Below are 16,725 nucleotides of genomic sequence, written 5' to 3'. Positions count from 1 at the left end.
GCATATGACAAGACAATAACAAAGGAAATCCAGAACGTTTAAAACGGGAACTCCAGAATGATTATTGAAGCTCAAGAAAGTTCAAACTGACAAACCAAGAACGTTAATCATTCTCCGTTTTTCTGTACAGAGACAGCAGCTCTGTTTCTCTCTGTTTTGATCTGCATTTTTATTTCTAATCTTCTCTAGCTACACTCAAGACTCAAGACAGAGAATGCACCATCCAAGATCAATGAAGAAACGTCAAGAACACTGATTTCGTTTCAGCAAGTGTACTGAATCGTTGCAAGTAATAATAAAACGGTAGTACCGAGTGTCGAACTCAAGGATTGCGTTTTACTATTGAATTATATTTGATTACTAGAATTGAACAAAAAGGTTCCCAAGTTGATTGAAATAATGTTTGAAATTAACAACAATAATAAAATTGATCTTTTATAATGAGAAAAATGTCAGGGATGAGTTTCACTTCGAATCCAACCTTGGTGTCTAATTTGATCCTAGTTACTGAATTCCTTTATTGAATTATTACCGAATTCTCTTTATTATTCTTGCCCTAATGTCTTAGTGACAGAACCTTTAATTCCAAAGTAACCCCTAATTCCTTAGTGGATTTAAGATTAAAATTAAGCATTACCGTATAGAAATTCTCTTGTAAATTATTGCTTTGCAACTAATTTAATTGGTTTCATGACCTGCATCTATCCCTAGACTACAAATTCATGAATTTCTCATCTCAAGTATTCGTAAAGTCCACTTCCGTTTCAAAATACAAATCGTAGAACATTTTAATGTTGATCAAGCAATAAAAAGCATTAAGCACAAAGATGAGAAAAATAATTCAATAAACTCATTCATATAACTAGAAATCAAATCAGAAAAATAAGGGTTTCATCTGGTTACACTCATCCCTAACAAATAGGGTTTAGTTACTCATGGCAGAGATACAAAAGATAAGGATTAAAGAAGAATTACAAGAATGATTCATGGATGATTCTTGATAAAACTGCTTCAATGGCGTTAGAAACGGCCGTCTTTGAGTTTCTATGCTAGGGCACAACTCTCCCAAGTTCCCCTTTTATGGTTGCTGGTGCGCTTCGCGCGCCCCAGGCGCGCGTTGGCAGAGTCCAATCATGAGAAATGCGCTCCAAGCGCTCCAGGACGCGCTCCAGGCGCATTTCATCTGTTGTCTGATGTATTTTGCATTTTTCTCATCTTTTGTGTTTGAATTTGGTCCCGGTGTCTTCATGAAAGTTGTAGATATAAATCTCAGCTTTCATTAGCACTTGGAATGACACTAATTGAACATCTAAAACTCCAGATATGGCTGAAATACCCCACATATGTCATGTTGATTTTTCACCAAAATTCAGCACTGCACTAAAACAAAACGCAATGTAAAATTACGACAAATTCCTACTTAATCAACGAAATAAAAACAAAAAACATTTTATTAACTCAAAGAACAAAAATCAACAAAATGTATTAAATAAATCCTTAATTTAACTGATGATTGAGGATAAATAAGACTAAAACAGTGAGAAAATATGCATATGATGAAGAGTCATCAGTCAGCTATTAGCCTTGCTAAAAATCCAATCTCACATGGCAGAAGTAAACACATTGATACAAGGTTTCATTTCATTAGAGAGCAAGTGAACAATGGAATGATTGAGGTGTCATATTGCCCAACTGAAGTGCAGTTAGCAGATGGTTTTACAAAAGCTCCAAAACTTGACAGATTTAAGTTTTTGAGAAAGAAACTTGGGGTTATAAGTGTTCAACAGTTATGAATTAAGGGGAAGTGTTGAGATTTAATTCATAACTGTCATTTTACCAATTTTAAAATGTTTGTTACAAACTGAGTGTTAGTTACCTTTGTGTGGATAACTTGTTTTGCAAGCAATTGTGTAACACATATAAATAACACTTTGTAATGTGAATAATATAATCAATGAGAATCATCTCTATTCTCTTCTCCTTCTTCTCTTCCAAGTTTTTCTATAAATAAATGTGTGTCATTTTACTATCATCTTGCAATTGCATGTTTGTTGCGCATTAACTGTGTTCATCATAGTGCTCTTGTTCTAACATAACCGAAGATCAACTATAATTATTGTGTATAATAAGAAACAGAGAACTAACACAACTCTCTTTTCGGAGGGTAACAAATTAATAGTAGTATTTGTTCACTTCGAAATGTTCACCCATACAAACCAACAAGATTACATGAAAAAAAAATTGGTTATCTTATTGGAGAAATGTTATCGGATCAATAGCTTTTAGAAGGTAAATTATGGCTGATCGATTTCAATTGATTTATGAACTTCTATTGTGATCAAACTACCCACATAAACATTTATCAGAATATTTAGGAGAAATTATAAAAATAACTAATTAATGACATATTATTTAGCAATTTTTAGTAAAAAAATGTTATTTAAACTCAAAAATATATAAAAATATATCAATTATATTTTGTTTTTGAGGCAATGCATCATTACTTATGGTTGTCGAATATATTTTTAACTAAGGACATGTTATTAAGTTATGTTTAGTAAAAAAAAATGTCATCTGAACACAAAAATATAACAATATATTTCAACACCGTTAGAAATATAATGTTAGTTTAAGTTGAGTTAGTTGATTAAACTTAATTAGTTGATGAATTAATTAAATATTAGTTTGAATTGGTTAGTTATATAAACTTCATTAGATGATGAGTTAATTAGGTAGTTAATTGGTTGGTTAAACTTCAAATATTCTCATTTTACTATCTTTTAAGAGTTTTACTTTCTTTTAAACTATAAAGCTTCTAAATTATTTTTATCCGTAGTCCTAAGATTCATAATATGGTATGAGTATGATGTCACTTTTCAAGTCTTATAACTTTTCAATACATGATTTATGTTTTCTTTTTTTCCAATAAAAACATTTTTGTTAGTAACTATGAATGGAGATGAATGGTTGCAACATGAAAGAACTTTTCACCACAATAAAAGTGCTAAGCATGGAATAACTTTTGACACATTTTTAAATGAGTCGCACCATTTGAACTAAAAAATTAATAAATAAATTTCTTAATATTGATGTGAAATAGTCTGACTCATCATAAAGAAATTAAGACCATAGAAGATGCTATTGCAGTATCACTTTTTTCACTTTTTTTCCATATATTTATACATGTACTTTCAAAACACTCCCACATATTTAATAATCAAATCAAAATAATGAAAGCAAAAATCAATCTAGCAAATGAAATTTGAAATTTTCTCTGCTGACAAAACAATGCTTGTTTTTTTTTCTAGCATTCTTGAATTTCACTTAGCCTCAAGAAAAAAAATCAAGACTAATTAATCTACACTCAATGATCATGAATATGGAGCAGCAAAGAAAAACATAAAATACAAAGAAAATAAAATAGGAGGAACACAGAGACAGTGTTCTTAACACATACATTGATACATCATAATGCTCTATACTATTTCATAAACTTTCTTATCTTATTCTAAAAAAAGAATGGGAGAAGAAGAATTATTCCTTTGCTGCTGCAATGCATTGAAGGACTTCATCACCTTTTCCTATTTTATTATTCAAAAGGAAGAACCTTTGGATTCACTTTCACAAGCTAATGAAAGAAAAACCCCATTTAGCATTACATTTTTTGTGTGTGTTGTTGTTACCTCTTCAAATATGAAAATGGTAAGGGCAAATGTTTCAAGCTGGAAATATCAAACAACTCTACAAACCTTTGATCTGAAACTCGAGCTTTCGCAGCTGCAAATCGTTGATACTCGTCAAAAACAGACGACAAACACCATTTTTGAAGTTTTCTATAGCATCCGACTAAACAACCTGTTCTGTGCTGTAAACAGAAAGAATTCAATATATTACATACTCTAACAAGAAAATATCTCCTTGGAGAAACACTACTAACTTTTTTTATTTAGTGACTGTTTGACCGAAATATTTTTAGCTATTATTTAGTGATCAATTTTTCAAGTCGATCGCTAAATGATTTTACACTAGTGATTTAGACCCTAGTTGTTAGACCACTAGTTGCTAATGTTAGCGACCAGTTATGAGTAAATAGACATTTTAATCTTTGAAAGTGTAAAAATCAATCAATTTAGTCTGAACGATCCATTTAGCGACTAATTGGAAAATTGGTCGCTAAAGTGGACTCTGGTCTATTGCTAAATGACTTTGTGACCGATTTAGAGGCTGGTTTGTGAAAAGAGCCTAAATCACTAGTTGCCAATGTTAGCGACCTATTAAGCAGCTAATTTTTGTAGTGAGAATAAAAAAATCAAGCAAAATCTTACCTTTCCGCGCTTACAGTGAATTATAACTGGGTGGTTCCTAACATCTGCATTATTTAGATCAGCAATGGAAATGGTTATTGGTTGCAAAATGAAAAGTTGAAATTGCAATTAAGATTGAACCAAGTAAAGTCATATAAGCATACCAAGGAGAACTTTTAGTGCTTCCCTGATAGTGTCTTCTGGGATATTTACAAAAGGCTCCTGATGCACAAGTTCATATGCGGTTAGATTCGATTTCGAATTGTCAAAAACTTGCTAGTTGCTATGTCAACATAATATAGAAGTTTCATTTATCACTTTTTTATCAACTAAACTAAAAGTACTAAGTTGGTAGTTATCATAATCAAGAATGACTTCAATGAAAGTATTGCTTCTCCTTGTGTTCCTTGGCATATAAAAGAAAGACTAGTCCATAATTCAATATCCAAAAACAAAGCTTATGAATAAATAGACAGAATAGTCCAATAATTGCATAATGGGAGAAGTATCTATATAACTAATTCAATATAGTATATGCCCTAATCCACCAAAAACACATGAGTACCCTTTCCAAATGCAATTTTTTTTAACTTTAATCGATCGAACTACCTGCAGTTGGGAAATCACAAATTTGCCACAATCAAGCAAACACAATCAGACTGCTCATGCTTCAAATCTAGTAAATTGGAATGAAAATTCAAAACACAAGGTTGATCAGACGACTCGAGTTGCTTGACTGTGGCAACTTTGTCATTCACCAACTGCAGAGAATCCAAATCCATGCAAATCCAATTTTTAAGCTATGATCATGATTTTGATTCTACTTACTATTATTAATTCCATTTTCCCCTTTCTTGAACAAAATCAGTTTTTGACAAATTCATGATGGTCCCATTATACAGACAACAAGAATACTCTATGATCTCCTAGCCATTAAATATTCACAAAAAACAAATGAATTGTGATAACCATGGAAAAGACTTCACATGCCAGCTTATATAGATTCCATCAAACAGTGATTTCCATATTATAAAGTTGGCATAATTTGGCTATGCACATACGGCTGAAGATTAAAGAGGACTCTTACACCCAGAAATAGCAAATATGCTAAAGAAAGAAAACAGTAGTTCCAATCAGGATCAATAACAAGACCAAAAAATGACATGACAATATAATATTGATATCTAAAAAGCTATGATAACATACAAATTTAGCAAGAAAAAGTTTTCAAACAACTTTTTTATCGACAAATATTAGTATATTAGTTGTTATGTTAGTATTTTCTCTTTTTTAAACTCCGACCCTTTTATTACTCAACAATTTTAACTCTTAGTTTAAACCAATTGAACTATGCAATCCCAAAATAAAAATTACTACTATATAAAGTTGGAACATTTTAAAAAGTTACCTCAGAAAATCAATGAACAATAGAAGAAGGTGAATATGAAATAATAATGACAACAACCAACTTTTTAACCCTTTTTTTACTCTTAGTCCTTCCATAGCAATCCATTGGATTAAACACTAGCATTCATATAATGGTCCCATTTCACCATGTCACTAATTGTCCACACATACTTGAAGAAAATAATTGCAGACCACAGAAGATGATGAGAAAGACAATTCAGTTGGATTAGATATCCATTATTGATCTTTGTGCAACTATCTCTATTATATTATTTTTCCCTCCTTTTGTGCAAATAACAATGAAATTTAACAAACACAATCAACATAGAACACCCAAAATGGAAACAAAAAGCCAAAGCTCAATCAAAAACCATAAAAACATAATTAATAAAAAGGTTAGTTATATTAAAGATGAGTATTACTGATAAAGATACATCGGTAAACCACAATTTTAGTTCTCGAAAGTATAAGACGTTGTCACTTTGGTTTCCGACTCAGTCCAAAACCTAAATTAATCATCCAATCATTAAAATAGTCTTTAAAATATATAACTTACTATCATAAAAGTCCATGAACGATACAATTTATTGTCAAAATAGTATTTGTTATAACATAGTGGACAAACTAAACTGACCGATGTTTTGATAATTCGAAAACTAATTTGTGTTTTTAGTCGAGTCAAATACCATAGTGATAGTGCCCTACGCTTTCAGAGACTAAACTATTAATTTATTCTAGATACATACACACCTTATGGCCTTCAATCCCAAAGTGATAAAGCTTGATCCCATTTGACTTGAGAAACTCCATGTTAGCTTCTGGATATGGTTCAGGACACAAATATCTATATATAGATAAAAAATGACCCATCAAACAAAAATCCAATAACATCACAAAAGCTAAATACTTTACTCATAAATCATGAACTGGGTAGTCAAAACCAAGCTCAAAAACTAGAACAAAAACAAAACACATGCAAAAAAAAAAAAAAAAATCTATAATAAGACCTAGCCAAATTGACAAATAACGATATTATTAGCTGGACATCTTCACCTGGGACTTCGGAGTCGTGTGTGAGTTTCAAGTGGTGTTTACGGTCCGTCTCAAACACACAAAAAAAGGATGACTTTTATAAGACTATAAAGAGTATAGTAGATATAAATACATACATGATTGAACGAAGGCCAAGGGTTTGAAGGAATGAGAAGTTAGATGGTTCAGGGAAACCAGAGCGGAAAATGCCATTATCAACCATAGCAAAATTGAGAGGTGGAATGAAGAGATCCTCGCCGTCCATCTTGTCACAAACATCATCATCATCATCATCATGTGATGAGATGTTTTTATTGTGATCAGAAATAGTTAGTTTGATCTTCCTACACATCTGTGTTTCTTGTTGCTTTTTCTTCACCTGTTGTTGCTGAACTTCTGCTGCCACTTGTTGCATATCAAAGTTTGAAATTTTACCTTAGGATGAGAGAGAGAGAGGTTAAGAGGTGTGTATGTATGTATGTATGTATGAATGGATATATAATAATAATAATATAATAATGAAAAGAGGGAGAAAATAGAGAAAGGGAAAGGGGGAAGGTAATTGGGATCAAAGGGTATATTCCTTGTGAGTTTGTTGTTTGGTGTTTGGAGGGAGAGAGTGGTTGTTTGAATGGCCTTTTGTGAATAGTGAAAACTTCAAAGAAGAAAGAGAAAAGAGTGTGGTAGTTAAACAATGGAATGGAAGTGAAACAAGAGATGTCACCTATATATACAGATCTGTGAGAGTGGTTACCAACAACAAAGTGTTCATGAATGAGAGATAATAATATATTTTTTTATTATTACAATTAACCTACTATTTTGTTATTTGAATGAAATTGTAAATACATTCACAATTGTCTTTTTTATTTGTTGATTTCATCTTTAAATATGTTTTAGGTAATTAATTTAATCATCTAATGTATTTTATGTTGGTTAATTTAGTTATTGTCTTTCCTTTGTTTGACAAATGAAAGGAGGTGGTTATTAAAAAAGGTAATATATTTAATTAGTGGATTTTGATTTATTAATGTTCCTAATTTGAATTATAATAATTTATTTGAATGTGTCTCTTACATCATTATATTTCTATTGTTGTTATGAATCTACTAGACACACTACTTAATTTTATCATACAATAGAAAATATTTATAATACAAAAATTTATTACATACTATTTTACTTCTGTCAAATTATATCAAATTTATGATATTATTTATTGAAAAATCTAATATAACATCGAAAACATCAATAAAAGTAAGACTAAGATTGTTGAGACAATATATTTTCCCAAAATATTATGAAATTGAGTATATAGGTAGGTAAATTTTTTATATATCTTTCGTTTGTTTCATTCATAGTAATATTAAGTAATTGTGTATGATTAAAGTTATTGTCTTTTGACTAGGAAACTCCCAAAAGGAGTAAAGCCCTATCTAAGCTCCTTTCATATGCAATCAATCACTATTATACAGATCAATTATACATTATTTATTATTCAATATTTTAAAATAAATAAACAAAAAGTCAAATATATATACTTGTCAAGTTTGACACCACATTAGTAATTTTAAGTATTTACGAAATGATTTTAAAATGTTTCAATGAATTTTATTCTAGATCATGCTAATTAATTAATGTATGGAAAGGACATGGAACTATGAGGGAAAACATTAATAATTCAATAAATTTCTATTTGAAACTAGAGTCACTCTCTAAAGTGGAGGGACACTACATTTTAAGTCTTATGGGTGTTTTATGAATTAAAATCTGTCATTTTTTAAGGGATTAATTTCAATTTAAAGGTAAATTTCACTATTTTTAATAATTTTTAATAAAATATTATCTTTTTTACTAAAAATTCAGATAAATTAAAATAAAATATTATATTTATTCTTTGTTGTTTATTATTATAAAATTTATTTTTTATTAAAAATAATTAAAATCCATCTTTAGATATTTCTAATAGATTTATATTTTTAATAAATTTATTTTTAATAGATTTATATTATATATTTTTTAGTAATCTCAGAATTTATCATTTTCAGTGATCACTTTCCCTCTATCAATCGTAGTATTGTCCTTGTAACTCAAGATGAAAAGCAACGTCTATAATCTACATATTCACATATGAAATAACAATCAATATCAATGTGTTTTGATCTATCATGTATAGTAGGGTTGGAGTTTAAATAGATGGATGAGATGTTGTCTAAGTAGACCATAAATCAACTTCAAAATTCTTCAAAAGTTACTTGAGCCAAAGTGGTTCTAAAGTTATAGTAGCTAGTGCTCTATATTCTATTTCAGCTGAGGATTTTACTAAGTTGACTGATTTTTAGACTTCCATGACATCAAAGTGAATGTATTGTCGCACTATTGAGGAATTTCCTTATAAATAAAATGTGTTGTATATCCATGATACATCTCTATCATTGTAACAGCCAAAGCTAGAACTAAACGAATCCGTAAGGGAAAGAAACATAGAAGAAGAAAAATTCATGAAATTTTTTGTATCTTCAATTCAATTACCCATATTAATTTAATTGATTGTTGGTTGATAAGTAATACAATCAATGTATAACCACTTTATAGTTAATATATATTAACCTTCTTAAGGGCTTTACGAAGGGGAGCATGGATAGTTACATCATCAATAAACATATGAACCACATAATGTTGATGCATTCACATAACTATTCTCATTCTTTTTTTATGTCATCAAATTAAGGTTAATTTTATTTTTGGTTACGACCGCGCTGAACAAATTATGTATAGGATTAAAATTTCCCAATTATTAATTGGAGAATGAGGATTACAATTTACACGGTACCTATTAACCCTTTCACCTTAAACAGTTTTTCTATGTTATATTAATTAAGAAACATAAGTTAATAAATAAATGGATGTAACAATTTTATAAAATTTACTTATTAGTTATTGGAATTTGGATGTTGAATTTTATTAATTTGTCAAAAATATATTAAATATTATCATAAATAGATTTTATTTAAGAATATATAATAAATTTTGAGTAACGTATACGGTATTAATTTAGAGATGAAGGGTCCAACGACTAGCAACCTCACCTAGCTCTGCCATTAGACTGAACCCACGTAAACCGTTGTGTACCTTAAAAGGAAATATCGACAAATTCTATGCGATAAACGAAGTTGTCAAACTCATTTATCTCATCAGCTCCTTGAATCCCCAGCTTTGGTTAGTGTTAGGCTAATAAACACTAATTTCAAATAAGTGCGTTTTTAAATGAGAGGTTTTTAGAAGAATCTATTCATAGTGATTAGTGGCTTTCACCATTAAAGCACGTTGAGATGGTGTAACTCAATTGGTTGAAGTGAGATATTTGAATAAAGGTTGAAAAGAATATATACATAAAATTCTGTTGGAAATTAAATGTTGTAAGTTAGAGTTAATGTTGTATGAATTGAAAAATTGTAGAAGTCTTAAATAAGAGGGGTATCTCCCACTTATAGAATTTATTAGATGAAAGTATGACAATTAAGGTATGTCTTAAAGATATTTAATTTGTGAAATCACCGTTGCTGCGGAGTTATTTGATTGATTGAATTGGATCTGTGTATTATATTTTTAGTATTTGAAAAAAATTTATAAAAAAAAGGTTAAATTACATTTGTGGTCCCTTAACTTAATTTCAAGTAACGTTTTAGTCATTTATCTTTTTTTTCTTTCTGATTTAGTCCTTTATTCCTAATAATATCAAATAAAGTATGAAAATATGAGTTTATTTGAAGATTTGCATTACGGATTTGATGAAATTTGTATTATATTGAAGAATATAATTAATTTTATGAGTTTTGATTGAATTTTTTTTGAATTTTTGTTTAAAAAAGGATAACGTTGTTGAAATTTTAAAACATAAAATATCAAATTGTCATTTAAAATTAAAATAAAGGACTAAGTCGGGAAAAAAAATAAATGACTAAAATGTTACCTGAAATTAAGTTAATGGACCACATATGTAATTTAGCCTAAAAAAAATTAGCTTGAGTTTTTTTTTTATGGTTTTGAATACTCTTCACCGAGTTAACAACTGATTCAATCTATGTTTGATTCCTCCATATTTTCACACATCAGTTTCGTAGGCCAAATCAAATTATGTTATGTTTTCTACTCCACTCACCAAAAATCCAAATTTTACCGAGTTTTCCTTTCTCTCACATTTCACCTTTATTTCATATTTATTTATATATTCTTATGTTGAAATCCTCATTTTCAAGTGGTCATAGTACTATACTTTTCGAGTAGTTTCAACCGCCATATTTTGTGGATGCAATTCTAAAATAATTTTCTACCGTAGGGATTTAGATAGTGTATCAAGTACTGATTGAAGACATTGTGATTGACTATCGCACAATTTTAAATAATATCGCGAAATATCATATAAAGAACAATCTAATCTAATTCATCTCATTAATATCTTCGGGGGCTTTTAAAACTAAAAACTACATATTCAAATTCTAACTAGTAACATAAAATAATAATTGGCATCTTTCTATCAAAAAACTTGCTCTAAACATAAAAAAACTCTAATTTTCTTATCAAAACTATAACTATATAAATAAACGGTGGATAACTTATGAGACTCGTTCTAAATTCTTAAAGAGTTGTGTTATTAATGGAGTAAAATTATGAAATTTAATCCCTAGTAGAATTTAAAAGAACCTAAATCATTTGTACTACTACACATGGTGGATTTGTAGCAAAGATGTAAGATTCAGATGTATATTAGAGATGCTCCGTAAAAAAAAAATGTATATTAAGATACAATAATATAAATTAGATTTTGATTCCGTGTGCTAGAGAATGCCAAAATACTTTATAATTATTACATTATAGTATACGTTAATGATTACTCCATTACAGAGGAAATAGAACATTCCCAGGAATATGCTACTGCTGAGAATCCCTTTTGTACTTTTTTTTTTTTTGTGTGAATGAAAAATCCCTTTTGTACTTTAATTCACGCTTGGAAACGAAATAAATAAATCAAAAATAATAACCATGATGATGATGGTAAGTAATGCGATGACTCTGCGCCACATACATACATGCTTTTAGTTCTTTTATTTATTTATCTAATATATTTTGTCTTCTCTTTGTTTTTCTATCTCACACTCGCGCTAGAAAGTGCAACAAAAAAGTGTACCAAAAAGATTCTCCTTTTTCCTTTGTTTTGGACTCGAAATCGGTTGAGTGAGCAGCACAGCACCAACGCAACTTGACATCTCCGTTTCATTTGACTTAAAACTATTTACTGAATATGTAAAATTGAATTTAGATGTGTGTAATTGATTTTAAAATATTTATTATCCGTAATTAATTTTAATTTAATATTATGTTTGTAGTTTTCAACTTTTTTACTTGTAATTGTTTTTTCTTTTTTAAAAATTTATGTTTGTTGTTTAGTTTGTTTTTATGTGAATGTATTTTAATATAAATCATTTTATAATAATTTGGTTTTGACGAAAATTAATTCGTTCAAAATTATTTTTGAAATTCTATTATACTTATACAAAATTAATATGTACAGATACATTTGGTTTTTAAATCAATAACTAAATAAATTCCCATTTAATAAAAACTATTTAATATTATTTCAAAAATTATAATAACTAAATACTTCATCTGGTCATTATTATAAGTAAAAAAATATTATATTTTGGTCATTATTATAAGTAAAAATTAATTATTTTTAACATATTTAATATTATTATTTCCAAATCATCATTTATTTAATTCAAAATATTGAACATTAATAGTTAAATATTTGACATTAAAAAAATACAATTTAATAAATTTAACTTGTATTTTACATAAAACTTAAAGAATCAATTGCTTTTAACTACATTTTTTAATACCTGCAAGAGTATATTTTATTTTTTTCTATAATAATGATAGAAGAAAGTATCATTTATCAAAAGCGTCTCTGAAACAAAATTTTAAAAATTTATGAATTTGTTATTATTAATAATAGCGAACGTTGAATATTTTTGAAGAAAATATATAAAAAATGAGTATAAAATTTATTAACAATGAAATGATACTTTTTTTTTTAAGAAATAATTTTCTTAAAGTATAAAAGTTTGCAAATAATTTTTTAATTTACAAGAGGATCATTTATTTCTTAGTAAGTAAACAATTGTATCGGAATTTCTTTAATTTATCAAAGTTCCGGAGAAACTTCGTAAAATAAAAAATACACTAAATTTATTTGGATGTAAAGACGAGTTAGTATTTAAATTACTCTGCGAGACTTGCTAAAATATTAAAAAATATTTTATAATATATTAGAATTTCTTAGTTAAATTTTTCTAGGTTAAATACTTAAATTTATAATTTTAGAATATCTTTGAAAATAAAATTTTATATTATTTATTATTATTACTATTATAATTTGTTTTTGATTTATAATTGAATATATATATATATATATATATATATATATATATATCGTTATAAATAAAAATAAATAGTGAATATATTGTATCAAACTGCGGCAGAGATTCTTAATTGTAAGATGGGATGTGTCCCATTCAAATATTTGGGGTTGCCTATTGGCGATAATCCCCGATGTAAGGTATTTTGGAAACCTTTTATTGAGAAGATCCGAAATAGGTTGGTTGGTTGGAATTCTAGAACTTTGTCGATGAGTGGCCGTTTAGTACTCTTCAAAGCTGTCTTATCTGCATTGCCAGTTTACTTTATTTCCTTTTTCAAAGCTCCTTCAGGTATCATTTATCAACTTGAATCTATTTTTAAATCATTTCTTTGGGGGTGGGAATGAAGAAGTGAGTAAGGTTCATTGGGTGAATTGGTAGAAGGTGTGTTTGCCTTTAGAGAATGGTGGATTAGAAGTCCGAGATTTGAAATTTTTTAATAAAGCTCTATTGGGTAAATGGCTTTGGAGGTTAAAAATGGAGTCAGAGGGTCTTTGGGTTAAGGTGTTGATCAATAAATATGGAGTGGAAGTTGGGGAATTTATGAGGGGCAATGTGAGGGGGTCTGTGTGGTGGAAGGATATTTTTGCAGGAAGAGTTGGTATTGAAGAGGAATGGTTTGATAAAAAAAATTGTTTAAAATCATTGGGAATGGGAGTAATACTTTGTTTTGGAAGGATCCATGGTTGGTTGGTGGGGTCTTGCGTGAGAAATTTAGTAGATTATTTCATTTGTCTTTGCATCAAGAGGAAAATGTAAAGGTCATGGTAGAGATATTTCGACAGGAGGGTATTCAAGGGTGGAGATGGTGGAGGCAGTTGTTTGCGTGGGAGGAGGAATTAGTGGAGTAATGTAGGATTTTATTAGCTAACGTTCATTTGCAAGTTAATGTATCTGATAAGTGGTCGTTGAACAATACACAAAGAGGATCACATTCGGTAAATGAGACATATTCTATACTACGGGAAGAATTTTTTTCTAGTATCAATACACCTCTATTTCAAGACCTAGTGTGGCATCCTTTTGTCCAAGCAAAAGTATCATTATTTATGTGGAGGTTGTTTCAAGATAGGTTGCCTACAAAGGAAAATTTGTTCCCTCAAGGAATCATTTCTGTTGAAGATCAACAATGTGTAGCAGGTTGTGGGGAAGTTGAAACAGTCAATCATTTGTTCTTTGTGTGCCCTCTTTTTGGATCTGTGTGGTATAGTGTTTTGAATTGGTTTGGACTATTTGGTGTATTTCATAAGGATGCAATCAACCACGCTAACCAATTTGATGGCCTTTTTTATGTGGCCGTGTAACGCGTCAAGTAATTAATTTAGTTCGGTTTGCAGTGATGTGGGCAATTTGGAAATCAAGAAATGAGGCAATTTTTCATTCGCATGTTTTGAATGCAAATCTTATTATTGAGCATGCAAAACTTTTAGCATGGAGGTGGATCAAATTGCATGTAAAAGAATTTTGTTATGAGTATAACCAATGGTGCTTTCAACCCTTAGAGTGCATTGACATCGCTTGTGGTTAATTGTTTTAGTTCTTGTTTGAGTAATTTAGTTTGTATTTCTGATCTGTTTTGATCATACAGTAGAAACATTATAAAATTTTATTTTGTTTTTGCTCTAAGCATTTCTTGTGCTTATAACGTTTCTTGAATATATTTATTTTTGGCTTGTTCAAAAAAAAAAAAAATCATTCGCTTTGTGTGAGAATCTCGTCTTCGAATAATTTAATACAATATGTGTTTTTTTTTTGTCACAAAAACTCACAATAAATAAATGTTTTAATATTATATTTGTTTTACAATTAAATTTTATTATTTTTTTCTACTACCCATTTTATTGAATATAATAAAAACTTGATTATTTTTTATGTTTATGGGGTCCTTGCAAGGACCATGAATAACAGTGAAAATAGGTTAATCGAATTAAATTTTGTAAGATATGAGTCTTATCTATTATTTGTCATAGACTTATTTTTAAGGTATGAGTTGACCCCAACAAGACTTTGAAAACATATTTAAAAACTCACTTCATTTTTTTTTTGTATGAAAGTTTATATTACTCTAATGCGAGTGATATAGGCTATCGTAAATAGACGGACAAGTTAATATGTCAATAAATCTAAGTTATATTTTGATGATAATATTTATAAATATATCAAAAATTGATATAGGTCAAAATGTTTAAATTGCAAAAAATGTTAGCAAGCTAGTGATTTAACACAAAATATAAATTTTAATATTATAATAATATTATTAAATAAAAATTATTTATATTTATTAAGTAGATCCACCTAGTATATCTAAAAAAACTTTTACAATAGTATGTAGTCTTATTGTTTTAGTTATATAAGCTTTTAAAAAAAAATTGGTCTAATCTAGATTTATTGTAGGTTGGATCATAAATCCCTATCGGTGATCACCGTAAACTATTTTCACCTCTAACAATGGCAATTCACATGAAGATGGAGGAAAAACTTTTCATGATAAGGAATAAAGACAACAATGGAGAACAATTTAGATGAGAAGGACGTCCTGAGGCTGAGGAGTACCCTTCACCCCGCTTCATTTTGTTGACATCTCTATAAGATGAGTTAAGTTAGAGATATAGAAAATTATAAATTTTTAGTCAGTTACATATTAGTTAGTCTATAAAAAAGCTTGATGTAATCATTTCGAATTATAACTTTTCTCATTTATATTATTTTGATTTAAAAAAAAATTTAGTTGTTATAAAATTTAACTATTTTATTTTTAATTCTTATAAAAGATTTCATAAACTTTTAGTTTTTTTTTTTTTCAGTTTAAATCCTCAAATTTAAACTAACTATTGTGTTTCTTTTGAATTTTTAAATGATATTTTATACTAATTTTTAGCATATGCTTGACAATTTGCTTATAAATAATTAGAACTTTTTAAAGATTGATAAATTAAATATCAATTTTAAAGGTTTTTGCACTTAAAAATACATATTTAATTTTTGTTTGTTAAAAATTCTAAATTTGTGTAGCAATTTTTTTATAATGTTCTAAATATTACTGGAAAAAATCATTAAAATTTTAAAAAAAATATATATAATAGTTGGTATAAAATCATGGACTAAACATGAAAATAAAAAATTAAAATTTGACAAAATATTTTATAAAAATTAAAAGTAAAATAGTAAAAAAAAATTCATCAATCCTTAAGAGTTTTAAGTATTAAGAGTAAGCAAACCGTGTATCAATTTAATATATATAAATTTGCTTAAATATCTTGAAAGATGCTCCATACTGTCCACCATTTCTCATTCGATTTTAAATATTTTACTTTTTTAGTATAAAACCCGTAAAATTTCAATAATAGTTAAAATTATTTATGACATATTTTGACACCTAAAATATGATAAATTCGTATCTTTTGCAACTTGTTGTTTATTGGAAAAGGACTGACAAATTTAATTATGAATTTTCAAGCAAAGTAATGAATGGCTGTATTTTTATATTCGATCTTGACTATTTT

General features: G+C 28.3%; 1 protein-coding gene across 3 annotated transcripts; it reads right to left on the bottom strand.

Annotated features, from left to right (window-relative positions):
- Positions 1–1,344: 1,344 nt before the first annotated feature.
- Positions 1,345–7,448, bottom strand: LOC101511093 (inositol diphosphatase DSP4). 3 transcript variants are annotated; one of them, XM_073365276.1, is made up of 6 exons: positions 6,881–7,448; positions 6,462–6,555; positions 4,469–4,526; positions 4,326–4,369; positions 3,750–3,865; positions 1,345–1,375 (listed from the first exon to the last, which is right to left on the bottom strand). In XM_073365276.1, the coding sequence occupies exons 1-6, from the start codon at positions 7,156–7,158 to the stop codon at positions 1,360–1,362; spliced, it is 606 nt and encodes a 201-aa protein (XP_073221377.1). In that variant the 5' UTR covers positions 7,159–7,448; the 3' UTR covers positions 1,345–1,359. The 3 variants fall into 3 exon arrangements, with proteins under 3 accessions (XP_073221377.1, XP_073221378.1, XP_004491093.1); XM_073365277.1 differs by lacking the exon at positions 1,345–1,375 and adding an exon at positions 3,232–3,628; XM_004491036.4 differs by lacking the exon at positions 1,345–1,375 and having other exon boundaries at positions 3,232–3,865; positions 6,881–7,447.
- Between the last annotated feature and the right edge of the window lie 9,277 nt (positions 7,449–16,725).

Source organism: Cicer arietinum, chromosome 2, assembly GCF_000331145.2.
Source record: "Cicer arietinum cultivar CDC Frontier isolate Library 1 chromosome 2, Cicar.CDCFrontier_v2.0, whole genome shotgun sequence".
In the NCBI taxonomy this organism is placed as follows: domain Eukaryota; kingdom Viridiplantae; phylum Streptophyta; class Magnoliopsida; order Fabales; family Fabaceae; genus Cicer; species Cicer arietinum.
Note: the sequence above shows the minus strand (reverse complement) of the source record. Positions and strands in the feature narration are given on the sequence as shown.